Source organism: Carassius carassius, chromosome 46, assembly GCF_963082965.1.
Source record: "Carassius carassius chromosome 46, fCarCar2.1, whole genome shotgun sequence".
Classification (NCBI taxonomy): Eukaryota; Metazoa; Chordata; class Actinopteri; order Cypriniformes; family Cyprinidae; genus Carassius; species Carassius carassius.
In genome coordinates, this window is record NC_081800.1 from 2,604,488 (window position 1) to 2,628,354 (window position 23,867).

General features: G+C 41.8%; 2 protein-coding genes and 1 long non-coding RNA gene across 9 annotated transcripts; 2 read left to right on the forward strand and 1 right to left on the reverse strand.

The window, feature by feature from the left end:
* Nucleotides 1-463: 463 nt before the first annotated feature.
* Nucleotides 464-6,414, reverse strand: LOC132129736 (spermatogenesis-associated protein 2-like). 7 transcript variants are annotated; one of them, XM_059541443.1, is made up of 4 exons: nt 6,108-6,414; nt 4,703-4,857; nt 2,392-3,163; nt 464-2,177 (listed from the first exon to the last, which is right to left on the reverse strand). In XM_059541443.1, exons 3-4 carry the CDS (start codon nt 2,740-2,742, stop codon nt 876-878), a joined length of 1,653 nt encoding a protein of 550 aa, XP_059397426.1. In that variant the 5' UTR covers nt 2,743-3,163; nt 4,703-4,857; nt 6,108-6,414; the 3' UTR covers nt 464-875. The 7 variants fall into 7 exon arrangements, with proteins under 7 accessions (XP_059397426.1, XP_059397427.1, XP_059397428.1 ...); XM_059541444.1 differs by lacking the exon at nt 6,108-6,414 and adding an exon at nt 6,002-6,088; XM_059541445.1 differs by lacking the exon at nt 4,703-4,857 and having other exon boundaries at nt 2,392-3,160.
* A 262-nt stretch (nt 6,415-6,676) lies between these two features.
* Nucleotides 6,677-10,639, forward strand: LOC132129738 (E3 ubiquitin-protein ligase RNF114-like). The gene is made up of 6 exons (XM_059541447.1): nt 6,677-6,933; nt 7,562-7,712; nt 9,214-9,320; nt 9,525-9,639; nt 9,952-10,059; nt 10,467-10,639. The coding sequence occupies exons 1-6, from the start codon at nt 6,815-6,817 to the stop codon at nt 10,530-10,532; spliced, it is 666 nt and encodes a 221-aa protein (XP_059397430.1). The 5' UTR covers nt 6,677-6,814; the 3' UTR covers nt 10,533-10,639.
* A 23-nt stretch (nt 10,640-10,662) lies between these two features.
* On the forward strand, nt 10,663-11,777 carry LOC132129739 (uncharacterized). The gene is made up of 2 exons (XR_009428570.1): nt 10,663-11,159; nt 11,195-11,777. It is a non-coding gene; the product is annotated as an uncharacterized LOC132129739 (long non-coding RNA).
* The last annotated feature ends 12,090 nt before the right edge of the window (nt 11,778-23,867 follow it).

Genomic DNA, 23,867 nt, shown 5'->3' on the forward strand with positions numbered 1-23,867 from the left:
TTCACCCAGTTGTAACACTTTAGTTTATCATGGTATGCGTACACATAAGCATAAATGTATTGTACAATAAATTAAATATATAAAAAAAAATACTTGTTTCTAATGACAGTCAGCATAGCAAAATATTAAATTATTCTCCATTTCAATGTCTTGACATATATTACAATATTTTTTTAACAGGCTCCTTGTAAAGGAAACCTGTACAGAGGAAAACAAATATCTACTGACATAATCATACAGTATGTGCATGGAGTTCAACTAGAAGAGCTTCATGGTGTTTGCAAAGCATGTCAGAGGCCAGGAGCGTTCCCTCCTGGGTTACTTTCAACAGCAGCATTTTGATCAGTGTAGGCTGACTTCTTAGGGGTTAATAAACCCACAAGGCATTTCTCGTCAGAAGACTCAATATAGTGACTTAACAGCAACTAGAAGTCCCATACAAACTCACAACTGAAGCCCCATTCAACTGGGAACACCACCCCACCATGAGAGCGATAATCTACATAGATCTATAGAATCACAATTCAAAATATATACTATTTACTTCCAGTGTAATTTATTTTTTTGTTCAAGTTTGAGAAGTTCCCACTTACCCGATTCAGTCCCAGGGTCTCTGCAAGTCATTCACAGTTGCTATGTGCTGCATGGTTATTTTTCTAGTTATCAAACACTGATTCTGAATGGAAATATCCGGTCAAACTGCTTTTTTTTTTTATAAAGTAGAGCTACTGAGGGCAGGAAATGCACAGCAAGATCACATGACCAAAACCAAACAGCTGCCAACTGAGAAAGAAAGCGGGAAAAGTTAACAAAAAAAAAGTCAAGGGTGGAAAAAGCAGAGATAAAAGAGGTGTAGTGCACACTGTGTTCCTGGTCTATCGGTACACGAGGTGGGATATGGTGCTGGACTTGAAATTAAGCTGATGATTGGGCACAAAGTTATGATGAGGGTTTTTGCGGGTGCACACATCACTGCCGTAGAGGCCCGTGCACATGTCACATGACACCTTGGAGCAGTTGACACAGGTGTGAGAGGCGCCTGGCTTGTTGCAGAAGCCACAGCGAGAGCCGCCCACACTCATCCGCTCGCCCCCGCTGCTCATGGAGCCCACCACCGGACTGCTGCCCGAACCCATGGCCTTACCGGGAAACAGCTTGGTGCTCATCACAGCTTTGTCCAGCAACAGCGAGTGGGACTGAGCGTGGGGAAGAGGGTGAGGGTGAGGGTGGGTGTTGGAGTAGACCGACAACTTCTCCTTGATGTGCATGTAGCCATCCAAAGGGCGGGAAGTTTTAGTGTAATCCTGGAAGCCACAACAAGGCGCCGGTTCCACAGCATGGCAGGACGAACACAAGATCATGTCGCACCTCTGGCAAGAGGAGAGCGAAGGACAGCACATGCCACAGCCCTGGCACTTCATCACATGCCCCTTCAGGACCCAACTGTCCCGGGACTCTCGAGGCTCCCGGCTCTGTGGCCTTGAGGGCATCTGGTGGCCGCCCAGACCCCGCTCAGTGTACAAGTCCACCTCATCCAGTGAGGACAAGTGGTAGGAGTATGGCTCAGATGGGGGCGACTGAATCGGGAAGAAGTCAGCCACTGGGCTGTAAGAGGGCGGCGCCGCCACAGGGTACAGCGATGGACTCGGGCGGATGATTTCATCCTTCAGGTCTTCTTCTGTGTCGACGAACAATGGCTCTTTGCGCAGGCTGAGCGAGGCCTTCAGCACTGGCTTGCTGGCTTGGTGCCAGTGTCCTGCGCTGTCTGTTACATCCACCGACTTGGACGGCCGACCGCTTCGCCTTAGATGGGCACGGTCCATGTCCAGCGGCCGCACCGACAGGCGGGACAAGTCTCCTGTAAGGCTGTCTCGTCGGCGGAGGGCATCAGCGCACCCTGCCGCATCTTCTCTGGTGTTCCTCCTCACCTCCACAGCCTCCAGCTCCGAGGCAAAGCCCCGAGACATGGACACCACCTCGCCGAGCAGACGGCACTCAGCCTGGGCCAGGAGCAGCTCGAAGGCCAGCTGCCGGAGGTGCGAGGCTCCACCTGGATGGTCCCGAACATGGTACTGCAGCTCCTGGTCTCTTGAGTAGCCCATGGAGCGCAGCAGCGAACGCAGGTCTGCGTCACATATCACCGACTGCAACTGGTACACGTACGGCCCTGTGAAGGTCTGTAAGAGTCAAAGAACAGTCAAAAGAAAAGATATTTATGGCGTTCATGTGTTCATGTTTTTACATTCACAAACTTTAAAGGCTGAATAATTACAGTACTGTCTCTCTGATACTACACATTTCACACTGAAACTACAACCAAAAATGAACATCTTTACATTTGTGCTTCACTGAAGAAACAACCACAATGAATCTTTTAATCTGTTTGCTCACTTTAATGCAGCGGAACTCTTTCTTCCACGGAAAGAGCAGTAAGTTGGTACAGATGGTTTCCAGCGTCGCAAAGGCCATCTCCAATGTCTGCAAGTTTGCGCTCCTCTGAGTCCTCAGGGAGTTCTCAGCAGTTTCATAGAACCGAACCAAGCGGAAGCGCTGCCCTGGATCGAGCTGGTAAGAGCCCAACAGTGCTGTTGCAGTAGATATCAGTGCCTCCTCAGTCTTGGCTCCTTGTCTATCTCCTTCACCGGCCGCCTCCTCAAGCCGTTTCTCCAAAGACGCCACATACCTGCGGAATAGATCTTCTCGCAACTTGGCATCCATCGGTGGCAGTGGGCCGCGTAGCATGCAACCTCTTATCCTACAATCCAGGAGTTTCTTTTAAACGGGACTCCTTGCCATCTCAAGTCCTCTCTCCCACTGGACACCGGAAGGCCTGGGACAACGGTGCAGTGTGACGGGGGGCAGTCAGCAAGCTGCGGCCATCCTCCAACGAGCGATATGGAATAATGAAAGTGAAGATGTGCTTGGTTTAATTTGGGCGTACGCCTTGCCCAGGGCTTGTAATGGGCATCTCTATGTTGCTCATTAGCCAAAAGACCTCAAAAGGAGGAACATGACATGAGAAGGTGGCTGATTTTGGTGCTGGATGGAGAGTCCTCAATTTATTGAGCCCTCACTGCCAGGCTTCCCCCCTGCAGCAGGTTGAAGATCAGGGTTTGCGGAGAGGAGCACACATTAAAAACACCATGTCCAATGCTGCCAGCTGCTGCAACGACAGAAGAACAAAACCTGTTTGAGAACACCCCTCAGGCTGCAGTCTAATAAGTGAGGACTTGCCTCAGTCACAGAGCTAGTTCATAATACATGCACACATCACAGAGAGACCAAAGCAGACCAGGAGAATGACATTTACATAATCACGATGGTCTTAATTATAGTTAGGCCTAGATTCAATCTGTTGGACATTTTCTCTGGTTTTATTTGTTTGTTTTGGTTATTTGAATAATAATGTGTGGATAATTCTTTGGATTGGATTTGTAAGGGTTCAACTAGAGATACACCGATTCAGTTTTTTTTTTTTTTGCAAGTGTGACCTGCTGATATCAATTTGTACCGATTCCTATTTTCATTCTAAGAACTATAATTGACAGCATGTACAAACAAAAATATACTCTTTTTTTAATGCAAAAAAAAAAAAAAAAATTATAAATAATAATAAAATAAAAATAAATAAATTATTAAACATTAAAAGTTCCCCCAATCTGGACTAAGTTACAGATGTTCTCTGACTAAACTCTCAAAAGTGCTCTGTGACAGAAAAAATTAAAGAGGTAGAAAGGAGTTGCTGTAACAAAACAGATGCCATTTCCCACCATGTTAATAAATGGGCATTTTCTTTTACATTGTTTCAAATTCTTCAGTTAGAATAATAAAGGAAGTGTAGAGCTGTCGTCATTTGAATGAAAGCAGCATCAACAAACTTTATCTTTCCATGGCTGCATCTGAAGTGGCATTAGATGTACTGTATTTACACAGACTGGTTAATGAAGCTGAGACGGGATTGTTAGAAGATTGTTATTAAATAAGTTTTTAACAAACAAATAAGAAATGCTGGGATAAATGCAATGACACTTTTAATATGAACACAAACCACCAGCAGATGGCGGTAAATGACTGTTTGAATGAGTGAGTCATTTAGTCATTCATTCAACCGATTCGTTCAAACGGCTGATTCATTTAGAACGGCTCACTGAATCCTTGACTCACTTGATTCGTTCAAAAATGTATTCAGTAATTACTTGGACTTGTTAATTACAGTAATTAATTACTGTGGATTGGATTGGAAAGATTTTCATTTGTGAAATTGTGCAAAAACTATAAAATATAAGTCACTTCATTTGAACTTCTTGTTTATTGAACTACTATTGTATAAAAACAGTGTCACGTTGCGATTGTGCTGATATTTGGGGAAACATCTTAGTTGTGTAGTGCGAACCTATATCAAATATTATAAATATAGTATGCTTGTATTACTTTGTGTGAGTGCTGTTGTGCTCATTTGTTTTGTCATTTGTTTGTTTCTGTCTCTAACTCAGGCTGCGCCGTTTACACTGAATGCAATAAAATCAAGCTTCTTGTCTCGCTGGGCAAGTAAAATTCCCTCTCACTTTTCGTGTCCCGGACAAGTGTTAATCGAGCCCTGTGGCTCCCCCACGGTTAACTTTGGCCCTACACGTATCACAAGCTGCCAACTTTGTGTCTTCTTCACTCACAGTGAAGAACTTCCACGCGACGACATGTTTACATGCGGATGGGTGCAGATGAGACATCGAAACGGGCCGCCTCAGAATTGGCACGGGGTGAGGCTGACCGGCCTATGATCCCCGGTCTGGGAAGATCACACGGAAAATCGTCTGATTCCGGTTCCTGGCCGGTCAATCGGTGCATCTCTAGATTCAACTGAGAGAGACGTGTTAGAGTTTGCATGCTGCTCCTAGATGACATAATACCATTTTGGGAAATACATTTTTTTTTATACTTTTTTTTTCTTCTATTCAAGCAACATATACACAGCAAATGTTTCACTATAATAAAGATGATGAGTCTTTTTTTGGTGGCAATTAAAAAACTAAAAAGCACAATGGACTAAACTTTTGACCTGTTTATTTCCATGAATGCTTGAGTTAAGACAGCCAGCAGCGAAGCGCCTGGGACTGTGTTTCGATCAGACAGTTAGTATTCACTGCTCAGGTGATTGGCTCAAAAATGTCTGCGCAAGACCAAGTTCCCATCAGCAGCGATGAACAACAGTACATCCAGGGGTCCTGCATTCATTCAGGTGAATGGGGACGCTAACAGACAGCTTTCCCCAGGTTTTCTAAAGATGACCTTGGCTGAAACCAGTTGACTGGTCCATTGTGTGAATGACAGGAACGCAGAACTTCCCCACAGCTCTGCAGGCACAGGTTTCCTCCTGCACCTGCCAATAGTGCACAGATGATGTGGACTGTGTGCACTGAGGCCACACGAAGCACTTTATTCTTCAGTCTCAATGGTTAGGCTGCCAACTGAACACTTGCACATTATTCCATTTACCTTCAGTGATGCAGGCTGTCATTTCAAAATGCTACATTCACACTAAGACTAAACATCAGGCATGTCCATGTACTTCATCAGAGTGTGTTAATACATCACAATATCGTAATCACAACATCTTACTGAACATGGTAAAGCTAAAAACTCCTAATTCTATAATAACTAATTCTATTATATCTGCATTCCACTGCTACAGTGACACAAACAGTGACGTGTGTTAGCCACACAGCTAATCTGACAGTCTCCTTTACTTAACGTTACAGCAAATAAATCTGGCAGTAGTCAGCAGTCCGGCTGATCTGTGCTCACAAATAGGATTGTTGTTGTTTTTAAAGGGACAGACATTACTTAAGTCGTCACTCGACTCTAACTCGTTTCAAACTCATCTTTGACAGATATCAGATGCAGCTAGCACAGCACGGCTAACATTAGCGCAGTTGCAGGGCCCTGTAAATCCACACACCAAGCACATTAACAGTACACCGTACAGTGATTACTTGTTAATTACCTCAGTAAGAACAAGACGTGAATGTAAACATGCCCGTTCAGTGTCACGCAGTGCTAGTTAGGTCCATTACCGAGCCGCCCTCTCCCCATCATCCAGCGCCTCTTACCTTCATGTTCCGCTGGAAATCCCCACCGCCGCACTGCGCATGCGCCACACTACCTCCCCTGCGCGCTCCCGAGGCTGCAGGCTGCAGGAACGTTCGATTGATTCAGAGAGCCGGTTCGCCTTCACGATTCGATTCAGTGGAGTCATCGCTCAAAAGAGTTCCCAGAAGTCTCCGCGCGGCGCTTAACGCCTTCTTTTCTGAGCGTTAAATAAATGTTTGCTCAAACGCCGTGCTGTTTTCAGTTACCTTACACGCATTAAGTTTTTAAGTGTATGAGTCAGTCGGTGTCAATGTGCTCCAGTTTGTTGCTGTCGTTCCAGTTGACAGACCTTTTTTCTTCAGTAAAATATCGTGTTGTCTATATCTCACCCATCTCAGTTTCACCCTCGAAAATAATCTACCTCGCAGTCGAGTGATTCATTTTCACACTCACGCCTTCTGAATCATTTAAAAGATCCGGTTCATGTCCGCGATTCGCTCAAGAATCGGATACCACTAGCCATATCGCACTCATAACTCCTCAATAAAAGACTACACGCTCACTCTAGGTAGTACATTGCAATCATTTGTTTACCCACAACGCTTGTTGTTGTCATTGGTCAAACGAGGCAGTACTGCTGTATTTCCTCACGCGTGTGCACGAGATCAGCTGAGTAGTTGCTCCTCCCTTGTTAGAGTTCAAGAAGACGGAACCCAGCGCAGCAGACATGGCTATGCTCACAACACAGCCCCAAACCGATGTGATCGATGCGGAATACGAGGACTACCTCTGCCCCGTGTGTCTGGAGATATTTATCTCTCCGATGACCACAGATTGCGGACACACGTGAGTATCCTCGCGGGCTCGAGCCTCGCAGCAGTAACTTCTCGTTTGACATGTTGATTAGTTTCATGTTAATCAAGTCATCACGTGAAACCGACGCGCATCCTCCATGCCTTGTAATTAAATCTCTACATGACCGTGTCGAATAACCATTAATGAATGCAATTGTGTTGAGCATTTCTCAAAAGAGAAATTGGTTACTTTCAGTTTTGCTTGTGTACAAAACTTGTGCAGTGCGGCATGCTGGGAGTTGTAGTGCTCGCTTAATCATGCCTTTCATTTGGAACAAACTACAACATATTGTCCTTCTATGAATACTTTTTGGATGAATTTTAAAGCTCGTACATTACTGACAATCATAACACCAGTATAACTGATTACAAGAGAAATACCATGATACGTTATTGACAGCCTACCTGGATGAGATGCATTGAAATACATAATGGAGTAGATTATTACTTCAATCTGGGGAAAATCTGACTTCAGGTGCACGTGTGTGTGTGTAGCCAAATGTGCATATTTGATCAAGGGACAAAAAAGTCCTACTATATATATATGTGTGTGTGTGTGTGTGTGTGTGTTATATGTCTTCTATATTTTAGTGAAAAGATCTCCTTTTTGTTTTGGCCAGATTCTGTGAGAGCTGTCTTAAGGAGTGCTTGCGGCCTCAGAAACCTGTGTGTGCAGTCTGCAGGTCTGACCTACACAAGTGGAAAAAAGCAGAGGATATACAAAATGAGATGAAAAGATCAATCGGAAAGTGCAAAGGCTGTAAAAATGAGGTGTGTGGTTCAACTGTTTAAGTTATATTTAAATACTGTGCAGTGGTATTTATAAGTGTTATTCCACCCACTTAGTCAGGAAGAGACCGTCAGACCGATATATAATCAATCAAGCAGTCGTTAGGGACATGTGAAATACACTGTACAATAATAACAGATGCAGGGATAATAGAAAACAAACTTGAATGGCTGTGCAGGGAATATTGAAGATACTAGTGAGAATTAGGAGTGTGAACTTGACAAAAAAAAAAGTATCTTCATATTTTTGGGGGATTTTGCCAGTCAGTATCTTTCTGTGTGTGTGTTTGTGCTTGTGTTTTGGTTGATTTAGTCCTGTTATGGACAACTGACCCCCAGAGAGCTTCATATTCTGTGTGTGTGTGGTCATTAGTTCACAGTAGTCACAGAAATATACTTTTTCTGTAGGGGCAGCATTTGCTCCACTAAATTGATTTTAGGGCATTTTTACCTTTTTTATAAGGGCATTTTGTTTTCTAACCCTAACAAATGTATCTGTCATCTTATCAATACATTCGATTCGAATAATTGGGCATTGTAAGGCTGTTAACAGTCCAGAAACCTGAACAAAAGCCATCTTTACACTGCAGAAGTGGCACATGAACTGCTTCTTAAAGGGATAGTTCACCCAAAAATGATAATTCAGTCATTAATTACTCATCCTCATGTCGTTCCAAACCCTTAAGACCTTCGTTCATCTTCAGAACAAATTAAGATATGTTTGATGAAATCTGAGAGCTCTCTGACCCTCCCAAAGACAGAAACACAACTCTAATAAACAAAGTATAAGACATCAGTAAAATAGTCCATGTGACATCAGTGGCTCAAGTACAATTTTGTGAAGCTACAAGAATACTTTTTTGCACAAAGAAGAAAAATATAATGGCTTTATTCAGCAATTCTTCTCCACTGAGTTACAGTTTTCCACCGATTTAGAGAGTATCACAATGCATGCACACACTTCCCCCAAACGTAAACAACGCTTGACTGCGCAGATTATGTTCTTGGATACTCGGATGGCAGAAGACGTAACTCTCTGGAGAAGAATTGTTGAATAATTCTTTTATTTTTTTCTAAAAGTATTCAAAAAGTATTCTCGTAGCTCTGCAAAACTGAAGTTGAGCCACTGATGTCACATGGACTGTTTTACCGATGCATTTACTGTGTTTCTGGGCCTGGGAACATTTCAGCTGTGTTGCTGTCTATGGGAGGGTCTGAGAGCTCTCTGATTTCATCAAACATATCTTAATTTGTTCTGAAGATGAACGAAGGTCTGATGGGTTTGGAACGACATGAGGAAGAGTTATTAATAACAGAATTAAGTGTCATTTAGATGTATTTACACAGACTGCTCAGAGGTGTCATAATGCATTCACACTACAATTACAGTTGCATAATATATAATTTTGAAATTTGACATGACAAATACAAACAAATAAATGAGTTTGTCGTGATCTAAGGTGTTTAATCTACTCTCCACCAGGTTCTTTTGTCTGACATGAGAAGCCACACAGGGGCTTGCTCTAAATATCAAGACTTTATCAAGGAAGGTATGAAGGCCATTTCAAAGAACCAGCCTTCCACTGTCAGGTAACGTATCTGTTATTTACACATTTTCTTCAAAGTATGAAAAAGACATTAACTTCAAACATCACATTAAATTACACCAAAAGTCACTCGATCAAAGCCATGATCAGATCCTAATTCCATCTTGAATAAGAAAATAGTTGCAGTTAAATGAATCAGAAGTGTCCTTAATCTTGCCTTGTCCACCCTGGTTTCCTGTTCCTTCAGCTCCGTGCCGAACCGGTACACGTTCGCCTGTCCCTTCTGCAGCAGACAGCACTTTGACCAGGACGGTCTGGTGGAGCACTGCACCTCGAGACACGCACACGACCCGCGTCCCGTGGTGAGGCTCCTGGTGCAGCTCCTCGACCGCGCTCTGAGCTGTGTGTGTGGGTGTGTGTGTGTGTCTGTGTGTGTGTGTGTACAGTATACCAGAGTGAAAGGGCCATTTCTGAGCTTCTTGATTACTAACACGGAGAGCAGGTGAAAATTCCTAGAAGTGGCCAAGTCGTGAAAGTCACTTTTTTAAGCCTTTCTGTGAAAATCTACATATAGCTATATATTGAATATGACTAAAAAGGTACACATATCAGCATTGTTTCTGCTATATCACACACTCTTAGTATTAATAGTACCCTTGTCTCCACTCCTGCAGGTGTGTCCGATATGTGCCTCAATGCCCTGGGGCGACCCTAATTACAGGAGCACTGACTTCTTTCAACACATCCGAATGAGACATGCTTTCTCCTATGACACCTTTGTGGTAAGTACATCACAACATTACCATGCTCTGGTTTCCCAGTGTCCAAAGAAACTCAACAAACCTGTCGTAGTGTTGACCAAAGAGATCTTGTTCAGATTTAATGTCTAGCTATTCAAGAATATAAATCATTCCTTTGTTTTTTTAGCTATAACATGGATCAATCTTGCTGTTTGCTTTTTTGTACACACACACACACACACACACACAAATAAATAAAAGCGTTATAAAAGCAAACTCAAGCAAGAGTTTTCATGGAAAAAAACAACCACTTAATGTTTAGATTATAAATGCCTTCCATATAAAGTGCAAATAGATGCCTTCTCAGTCGAGACTGAGTGTGATTGGTGGGCGGTGGACTGAGCTGAGACTGTAATCAGGAGTAAATACATCTTTGTTGTATCTTTTAGGACTACTCTACAGACGAGCAAGCCATGATCCAGGAAGCTCTACAGCGCTCGCTCTTGGAAAACTGATGTGAGGAACATATGGATCCCCAGCTGAACACCACCAAAAATCAGTGCTTGAGCTTACACAAAGAAAGAAATAGATTGGGATTCAGGGCTATTATCATATATATATATATATATATATATATGTATATATTATTCTGCATACACTAATGTTGGTCATGCCAAAGTTCCTGTTGGTGTAATTGTGGTGATTTACTTATTTAAACGGAGTCATATATTAAATAAAATATTTCCATACACATTCATAGCTGTCAAAATACATAAATCTATACTGCCAATCTATAATTAATTCAAATGCTATAACTGATTTTGTTTATATAGTACAGTTTGCGGAGCAGATTTGTGCCACTGGAACAGAGCAGTCTGATATAGATACATAAGGTGAGTCTTGTCCGAAGCTTTTAGGGTAGAACATACTGAAATTGAATCATTAAGGTGAGATTCGTGAGTGTCAGCTAATTCAGAGCAGAGGAATAAGCTTTTCTCTTGGTGTGTTTTGTATTATTCTATGCTTTTAAGAAGCGGTTCAACTGAGCCCTTGTTGGAGGTGTGTTTCTCTCTGCAGTTAGTGTACTGAATGAGTTCTTGTCCTAACCAGTAGAGGACAGTATTGTATTATTAGTTTCATTAGTGCAGCTGCTGGCTTGATCTGACTGTGTACTCAGAGACTCTGCTCTTAAAGGGACAGTCCACCCCAAGATGACAACCCTTCCATTATTTACTCTCACTCTGCTGTTCCAAACCTGTATGCATTTCTATTCTGTGAGGAACTCAACAGAAGATATTATATAAATATGTGCCGAGTAGTTTTGGGCCACACTGACGTTCATTATACAGATAAAAACAGCTCTTCTTCTGTGTTTGTGAGGTTCAGAATGACATGAGGGTGAGTAGAAGATGAGAGCATTTGCATTTCGGGTGAACTGTTCCTTTAGGCTCCTGATACACTTATGTAACCCAGTAGAGGAAGTTAGTCGAACTGGACATCGCAGTTTTATAATATGTTAAAGTTAGTCCGTTTTAATTGGCAGTAGTTTGAAATCTGTTGGACCAAATTGTAGTTTTGCGTTCTGTAAAGTCAAACTTGTGTTGCATGCTGTTCGATTTGGACTTTACCACTGTGAAGATGAATCATATCCTGTGCCTGTTTCATTCATGTGTTATTATTAGTGTTTAATGGTAATGATTCATTGACCTGGATGTTTTTTGGGTGAATTGGTTTTTGTATTAATAAACCTTTTCTCAAAAGCCTTTTAAATGCTATAGCATTATCTTTTCACACTGTCTTCAAGCTCATTCAGAAACACACTTTATTACCACCCCCCCATCCACCCGTTCACTGCATGTGTCTTCAGTGTTGTTACAGTGTCTCTCTCTCTCTCTCTCTCTCTCTCTCTCGCTCTCTCTCTCTCTCTCTCGCTCTCTCCCTCTCTCTCTCTCTCTAGAGAGACTTTTGTCCCAGTTTTCAAATTTTAATATTGGTCCCCAAATTTCACTCCCGTACAGTAGGATTGGTTTGATGATTGCCTGATATAATTTAATCCATGTTCTAATTGTTAATTTTAAATGGCCAAACCGTGCTTTAATGGCATAAAATGCCCTCCGTGCCTTCTCATTGAGGGCCTTGACGGCCAGACTGAAGCCCCCTGATGCTGAGATCTGGATGCCCAGGGAAGTGTCGCTGCTGCTGTGCTCCAGGACTTCTCCTCCGTAACTGAACTGATATCTGCTTCCCTGAGACCTGGCCTTCTTCTGGAACACCATGACCCTGGTTTTGTTCAGGTTGAGCGTCAGTGCCCACTCCTCACAGTACTGTTCCAGCAGGACCAGGCTGTGCTGGAGACCCTCAGCTGTGGGAGACAGCAGAACCAGGTCTTCTGCATACAGCAGGCACTTGACTTCAGAGTCGTGTAGAGCGAGGCCTGGGATGCTGTCGGAGCAGCTCGTTGATGTAGATGTTAAACAGTGTTGGGCTCAGACTGCACCCCTGCCTCACTCCACGACCCTGCTGAACTCTGTTCTCAGATTCACAATCTTGACCGCGCATTTACTGTTTTTATACATGGATTCTATAATATCGAATGTTTTTCCAGGATTTATTTAGGATGTTGTGTCTTGTGAGGAATGTCACTATGCGGCTGTTTATTATATTACAGAAGAGCTTAGCTAGATTACTGCCCACACAGATGCCACGGTAATTACTGGGATCCAGTTTACCTCCTTTCTTATATATGGGTGTGATCAGTCCTTCAGACCAGGCCTCAGGGAAGTCACCAGACCATAAGATCAGATTGAATAATTTAGCCAGAGCTTGAGTTATGGAAGGACTGCTGAGTTTGAGCATCTTATTACTGATGTTGTCCTGTCCACATGCCTTCTTTAATTTGAGGTGTTTAATGTGCTCTGATATTTACATTTACATTTATTCACTTAGCTGACGCTTTTATCCAAAGTGACTTACAATTGCCACATATGTCAGAGGTCGCACACCTCTGGAGCAACTAGGGGTTAAGTGTCTTGCTCAGGGACACATTGGTGTCTCACAGTGGATTCGAACCCGGGTCTCTCACACCAAAGACATGTGTCTTATCCACTGCGCTAGCACCACCATATTTCTGATGTTGGTATAATCATGTCCAGTGGGTTTTGGTCATTTTTGATAGTTTTCTTCAGATCGTCTAGTTTTCTCTGTGTTTTAGTTTGGGGCTGGTTGAGGTCTGGTTCTAGTGTTTGGTAAAGAGTTTTAAAGTAAGAGCTCCAGACTGTGCCGCTCTGGAGGAATGTGTCTGATTTGGGGCTTTCAAATTTTTTTAAAGAGATTCCAGAAATTGTTTTGGTCTATTGATTGATCGATTTCATCAAATTTAGCTTCAAAATATTGATCTCTTTTGTTACAAATTATTTTTTATAATTTTTTAAGCAGCTGGAGTAGGCGAGGCGTATCGTCTGATTGGCCGGATCTTTATGCTTTTTGTTAGCAAGTCGTCGAATGTCTTTTCTGAGACATTTGCATTCATTATCAAACCACATATTCTTTTTAATTTTTGGTTTGTTTATTATGTTTGTTTGGTTGTTTAAAGGAGCTATGTAGAGGTTTTTACTTTAAAAAAATCTTTAAGATAGAGTTATCATTTGTACATGTGTAACCCCTAGGAGGCCTCGTTGGATAAATCAACCAACAATCTGAATTTTAGATGTTCACAAGCAGGCTATCCCAATAAAGGGAAATAAAAGGAGAGAGAGGGACTGAAGTAATATAAAAATAAACAATTTTTTTTTTTTTCCTTAAATTAGACACACTTGAAAAACAACAAACATTAGGCCTCTGGTCGACAATTCAGGGAAAGGTACAACAAAGTGCAAAATCAAGATGTGTAAATGAATAACAAATTCAGCAAAAACTCAAAATCAACAAACACAGAGTAAATAAGGCACATCACAAAATCACATGCATAGAAAAACAAAAAATAATTTACACTCAGCAACCCAGTGACCACACAACAAAATTGTTATCCCCCCCCCCCACCCCCCCACCCCCCCCCCCCCCAGAATATTGCACCAGCCCAATGGCCAAAGAAAACATGAAACATACAACACACAATACAGTGGTCCTCCCTCCCACACACACACACACACACGACTGAATACTAAAATAATAATACAGATATGGCAAATCAACACAACTACACACATATGAACAAGCGCTCCGTGACAAAGATGTAGAAAAAGAAGCCAGTGAACTTACATTCTCAGCACGACAAACAGCACTCTGCAAACTTGTAGTGGTCATACTCTAAACCAGTGATTTTCATTGAAACACACAAACGCAATCCGTAACTGGTAGGGGCTCGTGAAGACGGCACTGAATAGCCGCACAAACACCAGGTCAAGATCGACTTGTAATACCAACCAAGAGTCCAAGGGACCAAGATCTGTAGCAAAACACCAACTAAAGAAACCGCCAGCTAGCTGGATTTAAATGTGCACCACCAAACGCCCACCACCTGATTCAATCAAGGTGCAATTCCCGCTAACTACATCCTACCCACCTGATTCAATCAAGGTGCAATTCCCGCTGCCTACATCCTACCCGCTACACATGTATGAGCCAACCATGATGTAAAAAAAAAAAGAATGACACCTCGACTGTCCACCACGGTTGCCTCTATCAGCCTGTAGTTTCAATTGTGTGTGGAGGAGTCGGGCCTGAATTGGCGCGAAAATTCACAAAATGTGACGTCATGCGCGTTCTCGTCTACTTGGGCTTACAACCGTATAGCACGCCAGCCATTATAGTAATCAGCGGCAATAGTGTTTTCAAATGGACTCTGCGGATATGGAAAGAAGCGACCAGCCTCCAGAACAATTCAGACACCCACGGACACTCCTCATTAGTTAAAAAAATAAAAGAGCGTGCGCACTGAGAACGAGCATGAGACTGGCTGCAGTTCCTCTAACGGCCACTGGTGTCAGTAACGGTTCGAAATTTCAGACCCTACGCAATGCTCCTTTAATGTTAGATATAGTGGCCAAAGTTTGAAATATGTAATTAAGTTTGGATGTTGCTGAGTTTATTCCATTAGTATCTGGAGTGAAATCTGAGGACAAAAAGTCATCCAGTATTTTTAGTATAACAGAGCTACTCATGTTTTCTTTGAATTGTTCAGCGTTAGATTGGTTCCAGTTGAGTTTTGGTTTTAAGGGGAAGAGTTTTTCATGTTTGAGGGGAGATCTGACCCTGTCACAGGACTGTTTCAGGTAAAGGACTGTTTGACAGTGGTCAGAAATGGGAAGTTGAGGTCTGTCTGTAAAGGCGTTAATAAAATTTGGGTCAATGTCTGTAATTGAGTAATCAACTACGCTGGCTCCTAATGTGGAGCAATAGGTGAATCTACCAAAAGAATCTCCCCTGGTTCTGCCATTTATGATAAACAGCCCTAGACTTTTACAAAGCTTTAACATCTGCTTCCCATTTATGTTGATTACATTGTCATAACTGGTTCTCAGAGTAATGACTGGTATTGACTGAGATACAATGTCCCCAAAAATGTGAGAATTATCTGTGGTGCTTACATAATCAATTTCTCTCCCAGTCCTTGCGTTTAGGTCACCACATACAAGAATATTTCCTTTGGACTGAAAGTGCAGGACGTCTCTTTGCAGCTGGAGAAAGCTGTCGTCTTGGTAGAAGGGAGAATCATGAGGAGGAATATAAACAGCACAGAGGTAGAGATTACTCTGTGGCAGGATAGATTTGATTTAAAGCCAAATCAGGGATTTTTCAGTCTTGACTGTTTTAATCAGGTGTTTTAGATGATCTTTGTGCCATATAAGTATGCCACCTGAATCACGACCAAATTTAATTTGGGAGTTTTTTAGAGAGAGCACAGTGATTTCTCTGTATCCTCTTGGACAGTGTAAGCTCTCATTACTCCGACACCATGTCTCATGAAATATTACAATGTCTTTGTCTTTTATATTATTAAGTAAGTCTTGGTCTGCAGTCTTGTTCCCGAAAGTTGAAGAATGTAAACCCTGTATATTCCAACAGCTAATTTTAAATGATTTCATAGATAGATATAGAGAAGTGTGTGTGTATATTACTCTTGTACATTATTTGACAAGTTTGGAGCAGATGACGTTGAGCAGGTGTCTTATCTGATTGAGTTTGGCGGCTGCAGGGTTCTGTGGCTGTTGGGTTGCTGCGTCGTAGCTCTGATGCTGTGATGGCGATGAAAGGGCACATCAGTCCATGGTAGTAACGTGGACAGAGTTATCTGAGCTTCTGGGAAGCGTTCTGAGGCTCTGATGGCCAGCTCTCGGAGCACATGAGCCACGTTGCCCTTCGCTGCTCGTAGATCGTTTGTCCCTGTGTGGATTATGATGTGCTTGTACGTTTCGTTCAGATTTTTATCAGATAAGATCTGAAGAGCCTTGCTAGTGTTCGGGCACCACATTTTCTGTGCTTTCATTTTTGGAAACAAGAGTTTCTCGTTGATATATTTTCGGCTTCTGCTTGGCTGGAGTTGTGTGGAGCGGCGCTGTGAGGAGCTGATGAAGACTGAGGCTCGTCCACTGCAGCTGATTGCTGACTGTCTAGACAGGTCACGTGTTTAGCATGAGATCCTTTGGAAGATAAATCATGAAGCAGTTGTTCCTTCGTGTTGTTTATAAGTTCATCTTTCTTTCGAAGTTCAGATTTCAAGAAAGGCAGTTCTTCCTGCATTTTTAATTTAATTTAATTCATTTTTTAATTCATTCAGAGACATTTCTGTCTCTCTCTCTGTCTCTCTCTGTGTCTCTCTGTCTCTCTCTCTCTCTCTCTCTCTCTCTCTCTCGCGCGCATGCGCATGCGTTGGCGTCTGCTGAGTGAGCGAGCGAGCGAGCGGAGCGTGTGGGTGAAAGTTCTTTGGTGAGACTGAGTTTCTTTTCCTTTTTTCTAAGCTACTTTTGCTTCTGTCTGCCAGAGTTTAACTTAGGTTTGCGTAAGGTGTTCAGGAAGCGCGGTCTCCCAGCGCCTGCTGGTTGACAATGGCGTCTTCAGAGCGCGAGAGTTATGAGCGGCTTTCTCGCCGGCATGGAATCAAGATCGCGCCGGTAATGAATTGCTCAGTTGAAGACTGCTGTTTAGCGGTCGGACAGATTGTTGGACACGACAGTATAATGTCTGCCTCTCAAATGAATAGTGCTGTGGTGATCTTTTTGGATAACGTTGAGAAAGTAAACAAGGTGGTGGAAAATGGAATTTCTATTCAGGATACGTTTACTCCAGTAATTCCTTTAGTCCAACCAACAAAAAGATAATGATTTATTCGGAATTGTCTAGAGATGGAAAAATTGTTTCACAAATGAGGAAAGTTCCGCTAGGCTGTAAATCCCCTTTACTTAAACACGTAGTCTCTTTTAGACGACAAATCTTTTTAGTACTGCTGGGGAGGGAGAACCCGAGGTGATAGAGGAGGAAACGATGATAGATGCTGTTGTGACGAGTGGGGCGGGGCCGAGAGACGTGGGAACAGGAGCGGGCCCGGTGGAGTGATTGGAGATGAACGACACCTGTTCGACCCACCGGTCTCGAGTCCCACGGAGGAGATGGAAGGATATAAAACAGGAGCGATGACAGTGAAGGACGAGAGAGGAACAGGCCTGGGTTTTAGTTTGTGCTTTGCTTTTTATTTGTGCGCGTCAGTCGTCCTTTTATCATTACAGTGCTTGAAATGGGGGTAATAGTAGAATCCAACAGTAACTGGGCAAGCCCGATAGTTTTAGTTCCGAAAATGGACGGCTCAGTCCGTTTCTGTGTGGATTACCGCAAGGTGAATGCTGTGTCGAAATTCGACGCGTATCCAATGCCGCGGGTTGACGAGTTGCTTGATGGCTCCCCGGCCTGAGTCGGGCGGTGGGGGTATGTGAAGGCGGAGGCGTGGTTTAGCGAAGCCTGCAGCGGGAGAGAGAGTCGGGAGACGAACGGTGAGTGAGCGGGTTAAACGGAAATAATCAACACCTGTCTCTTGTTTTGGTAATTGGCGTGGAGAGAGTACATGACGAGATACATCCACGCTACCTCAAACTGATCACAGAGTCAATTTGCCCTACATTACTCATTTTCATAAATAAATCCTTAGCTACTGGTATGGTTCCTACCGCTCTGATAGGGGCAGTTGCACCCCTCTCCTCAAAAAACCTTCATTGGACACGTCTGTGTTAAATAATTTCCGGCCAATTTCTGTGCTCCCATTTGTTTCTAAGGTGTTAGAAAAGCTGGTCTTAACTCAACTTCAGTTATTCCTCAGCACTAACCACATTCCTGAATGCTTTCAGTCTGGCTTTAAACCTCTCCATAGCACTGAATCAGCTTTACTGAGAGTTTTTAATGATATTTTAGTTACCACTGACTCAGGGGACTCCTTAATCTTAGTTCTCCTAGACCTAACAGCTGCCTTCGACACCATTGATCATCAGGTGCTTCTATGGAGACTAAAATCCCTAGTGGGGTTAAATGGTTATGCCCTGGAGTGGTTCAAATCTTACCTAACTGACCGCTACTTCTCAATAAAAATTGGAAATTACTCCTCCTCTGCTGCGCGTCTCGAATTTGGCCTCCCTCAGGGTTCGATCTTATCCCCTCTGCTTTTCTCCCTCTATATGTTGCCGCTAGGATCGATTATGAGAAAGCATGGAGTTCAATATCATCTCTATGCTGATGATACCCAAATCTACCTACCTATAAAAAGAGACAATCCCCTTTCTGTCACTTCGGTATTTTCCTGCCTCGACGAGATTAAAATCTGGCTGGCAAATAATTTTTTATCCCTTAACAACTCAAAGACAGAGGTTATTGTGTTTAACTCCTCAAATGTCTCCAAAATTAATACCTCTATTCTAGATGACCTGGCAGTTCACCAAAACAAAATATGTTAAAAATCTTGGTGTTTTGTTGGACTGTCAGCTCACTCTAGACAAACACATCTCCTCAGTAGTTGTGTCAAGTTTTTTCCAGCTCCGTCAGTAATCAAAAATCAAACACGCATTGCCTGTTAGCTTGCTCGAGAAAGTAGTCCACGCCTTTATTATTTCACGGCTGGACTACTGTAATTCTTTATATAGCGGTGTTTCAAAAATGCAACTAGATCGGCTTCAATTAGTCCAAAATGCTGCTGCGAAATTTCTAAAAAATGGCCGTAAACATGACCACTCCACCCCTCTACTCCGAGCCCTTCACTGGTTACCAATTCAGTACCGAGTAAATTTTAAAATAATTTTCCCCTGGTTTCACAGACAGGGCTTAAGACTAGTCCTAGACTAAAATGTAAGTCTGAGCTGTTTCCACTGAAATAAACTTGCACTGACTGATCTTAAAAATATATCAGTGCCTTTTTAGTTTTAAGATGCACATCGGTAATGTTTTTTTCAAAGCATGTTTATAAAAATTACTTAAATGTCCTAATTGATCTATGGTCTAATCCTTGCTTAGTCTAAGCCCTGTCTGTGAAACCGGGCCTTTATTTGTTTACAAATGTGTGCACGATCTGGCCCCAAGCTATCTATCTGAACTCATCTCCCCATACAATCCCACTCGAGAGCTCCGCTCTAGAAATCAAAAGCTGCTCAAGATCCCTTCATCCAGACTTAAACGCAGAGGTGACAGAGCTTTTTCTTTTTTTTTTTCAGGCCCGAGATTGTGGAACAACCTACCAAGCCACATCAGAACTGCTCCTTCACTAGATATTTTTAAATCTCTTTTAAAAACGCATCTGTTCTCCCTTGCCTTTTTGGATTGACAGGGATAGTTCTTATCACGTTCATTAGTTACAGGTAGTCGTGTGTGAAAACATAATATTTGTGATAAAGTGCTAGACATACGGTCTACTGGAATGTAATTTTCACACTTGGTGTCTTTAAATATTATGTACCATCAAATGCTCAATGGAAGCTATACATTCCTTTACTTGGACTGGCATGTAACATATTCTAGTGTTGTCAAATTCTATCTGCTTTATTTTTATATGTCATGCATTTTATTTTGTACAGCACATTGGTCAGTCGGGGTGACTGTGTTAAGTGGTGCTTTATAAATAAACAAACATGAACGAACTTGAACTATTTAACGCCAGGGGAAACCGGAGTAGTTGAGAGAGAGAAGGACTGCTGACGAACGCACGAGCCGGAAGCCGCAAACCCTGAAGTGTTGATAGTTTTTGTTGTTGCTAGTGTGAGTGTCACCGTTGAGATAACTCTTTTGATTAATAAAAGCGTCAGCAGTCAAGCCGACCCCCTCGTCCTCTTCCTTTCCATCCTTGAACCTTTGTACAGCTGTCAAAGCAGCTAAACGGGTGACTGAAGAAGAAATTAATACAGATTATGTGGGCGATGACGCACTGTTTAAGACACCCCCTGTTAAAAGAAAAAGAAATAAAGAAAAGATGAGGAATGAAAAGTCAAAACAATGGTCTGAAACACAGGTTGATGACTGTGATAATGTTGAAAGTAGTCCTGTTGAAGATTCTGATTAAATTAAGAAATTAAGAGTAGAAGGAATACATGTAGTGACTATTCTTTTGATAAAGTCAAATCTTTTCTACAAAGATCAAAAAATGTGCAGGTTACAGACTCTTTTCCTGATCGTAAAATGTTTGTTGATTCTGTTGTGATGTTGATGAGGAGTGAGGGTGAAGAAAAGTTCACGTTCAAGAAATATATAGATTAAGGAAAATTATTGCTAAACTAAGATCAGAACCTCAGGCAGAGGATGGGTTTGAAACAATGTAGTTCTCTCTGCATTTACATGCTGAAAGCTGCCTTGTGTGTAATCCTTCTCTCATTCTTCTTTATGAGCGTGGTGAGAATAGGCTCTCTTAAAATGAATGGTGCATGAGTTGCTTATAAAAGGGCATTGTTATTTGAATTATTAAGACAAAAGAAAATTGATGTGATGTTTATTCAGGAGACGCACAGTGATGTGTTAAATGAAATTGATTGGAGGAGAGAATGGGAAGGGGTGGGGGTGTGCTCTCACATGAGCTCTTCTAGAGGAGGGGTAGCTGTGCTTTTTGCTACACTTTTCACTCCTGTTTCTTTTGAAGTGAAGCAAGAAATAGCTGGTAGACTAATTTTTGTACGTGCACAGTTTGAAAATTTTAATGTGTTGTTTATTAATGTATATGCTCCTAATAATGGTAATGAGAGAGTTAGTTTTCTTAATGATCTTAATGAAATTTTGCAGAGCTGTAATTCAGATGAAAATGTGTTTTTAGGTGGGGATTTTAATTGTACTGAGTATTGTGTATTAGATCAAAATCACGCTGAACCCCATGCAGCCTCCAGTCGTACCATACACACCTTGATTGAAACCCATAAACTGTGTGATATATGGAGACGTTTAAACAGAGATGATAAACAATATACATGGTTGCATACTCAAGAGAATTTTATCTCTTTGGCCAGATTAGATAGACTCTACTGTTTTAAACATCATTTCAATATTGTCAAAAGCTGTGTAATTAGTCCTGGGTTTTCTGATCAAGCTAGAGTTATTTGTAAAGTGTTGATATCAAATATAAGGTCAAAGAGTGCCTATTGGCATTTTAATGTATCTTTGTTGAGTGATGCAAAGTTTAAAGAGGTTTTTTCGCTTTTTTTGGAAGGAATTTAAATCAAAGAAAAAGTGTTTTACAAATTTAAAACAATGGTGGGATGTTGGAAAAGTTGAAACCAAGTTATTTTGTCAACAGTATACTCTCAATGTCTCTAAAAATATCACACAAAAATGAAAGAACTTGAAGAGGAAATTGTAGAGGTGCAAACAATATTGGAGTCCACTGGAGAAACCTCTCCAACACAAATTGGTGTTGATGTTCTCAAGTCCAAAAAGATGGTTCTTGCAAACCTGCTAGGCGTGAAAGCAAAAGGTGCATTGGTTAGGTCACGCCTTCAAAATTTAACACAAATGGATGCCCTATCCAAATTCTTTTTTAATTTGGAAAGAAAGAACGGCCAGAGTAGATAGATTCACACCTTGCAGTCAGAGAAAGGGCAAGAGCTTACAGTGCTGTCTGAAATAAGACAAAGGGCTGTAAGGTTCTATAAGGATCTGTATGGGAGTGAATATAAAGATGATGAGGAAATGTCTTCCGGTTTTTATCAAAGTTTACCGAAGCTTCCAAAAAAGTCAAAGGAGGCACTAGAGAAGCCCTTGTGTGCACGAGAGCTATGGAAAGCACTGCAGATTATGGAGAGTGGAAAAGCTCCAGGAATTGATGGGCTCCCAATTTTATAGTTTTTTTATGAGTTTTATAAAGCCTTTTGGGAGGTGTTGGGTGAGGATTTTTTTGGATGTTCTCAATGAGAGCATAGCTGAAGGTCTTTTACCAGTGAGCTGCAGGAGAGCTGTGATCACTCTCCTACCCAAGAAAGGTGACCTTCAGGAAATTAAGAACTGGAGACCAGTGAGCTTGTTGTGCTCCAGTCTGAATTTTTTTTCTAAAACTCTGGCAAATAGATTAAGAGAAGTGATGGGGGACATTATACATCCGGACCAGACGTATTGTGTGCCTGGCAGGTCTATTTCTGATAACATATTTCTTGTTCGAGATGTAATGGAGGTTGCTGGCCTTTTGGGCATTAATTTAGGACTCATCTCCATTGATCAAGAAAAAGCTTTCGATAGGGTTGAGCACCAATATCTTTGGAACACCCTTGAAGTTTTTGGTTTTGGCCCAGGTTTAATTGGAGTAATCAAAGTGTTATATAAAGACATTGAAAGTATGCTAAAAATCAATGGTTTGTCTGCCCCTTTTAGTGTTAACAGGGGGATCAGACAAGGTTGTGCACTCTCTGGAATGCTTTACTCCTTAGCAATCGAACCATTATTAAACAAATTACGGTCTAATATAGAAGGTTTACTGTTACCTAATGTTAATCTGCAACACCAGATATCAGCTTATGCTGATGACGTAATGATAATGGTCAATGGGCAGAATGACATAAATACTCTGGTAAAAATAATTCAAGAGTTTGGAAATGTATCTGCTGCTAAAATAAATTGGAGTAAGAGTGATGCCTTAATTGTTGGAAAATGGGAGAAGGGGCCACCTTTATTACCTGGTGGGTTAACTTGGAAAAAAGGAGGTCTTAAATATCTAGGTGTGTTTATTTATTACGGCCTATGCTCTCAATGTCAAATGCAGAAATGTTAATCCATGCATTTATGACCTCAAGGTTAGATTATTGTAATGCTTTATTGGGTGGTTGTTCTGCACGCTTAGTACACAAACTACAGCTAGTCCAAAATGCAGCAGCAAGAGTTCTTACTAGAACCAGGAAGTATGACCATATTAGCCCGGTCCTGTCAACACTGCACTGGCTCCCTATCAAGCATCGCATAGATTTTAAAATATTGCTTATTACTTATAAAGCCCTGAATGGTTTAGCACCTCAGTATTTGAATGAGCTCCTTTTACATTATAATCTTCTACGTCCGCTACGTTCTCAAAACTCAGGCAATTTGATAATACCTAGAATATCAAAATCAACTGCAGGCGGCAGATCCTTTTCCTATTTGGCGCCCAAACTCTGGAATAACCTACCTAACATTGTTCGGGAGGCAGACACACTCTTGCAGTTTAAATCTAGATTAAAGACCCATCTCTTTAACCTGGCATACACATAACATACTAATATGCTTTTATTATCCAAATCCGTTAAAGGATTTTTAGGCTACATTAATTGGGTAAACCGGAACCGGAAACACTTCCCATAACAACCTATGTACTTGCTACATCATTAGAAGAATGGCATCTACGCTAATATTTGTCTGTTTCTCTCTTGTTCCGAGGTCAC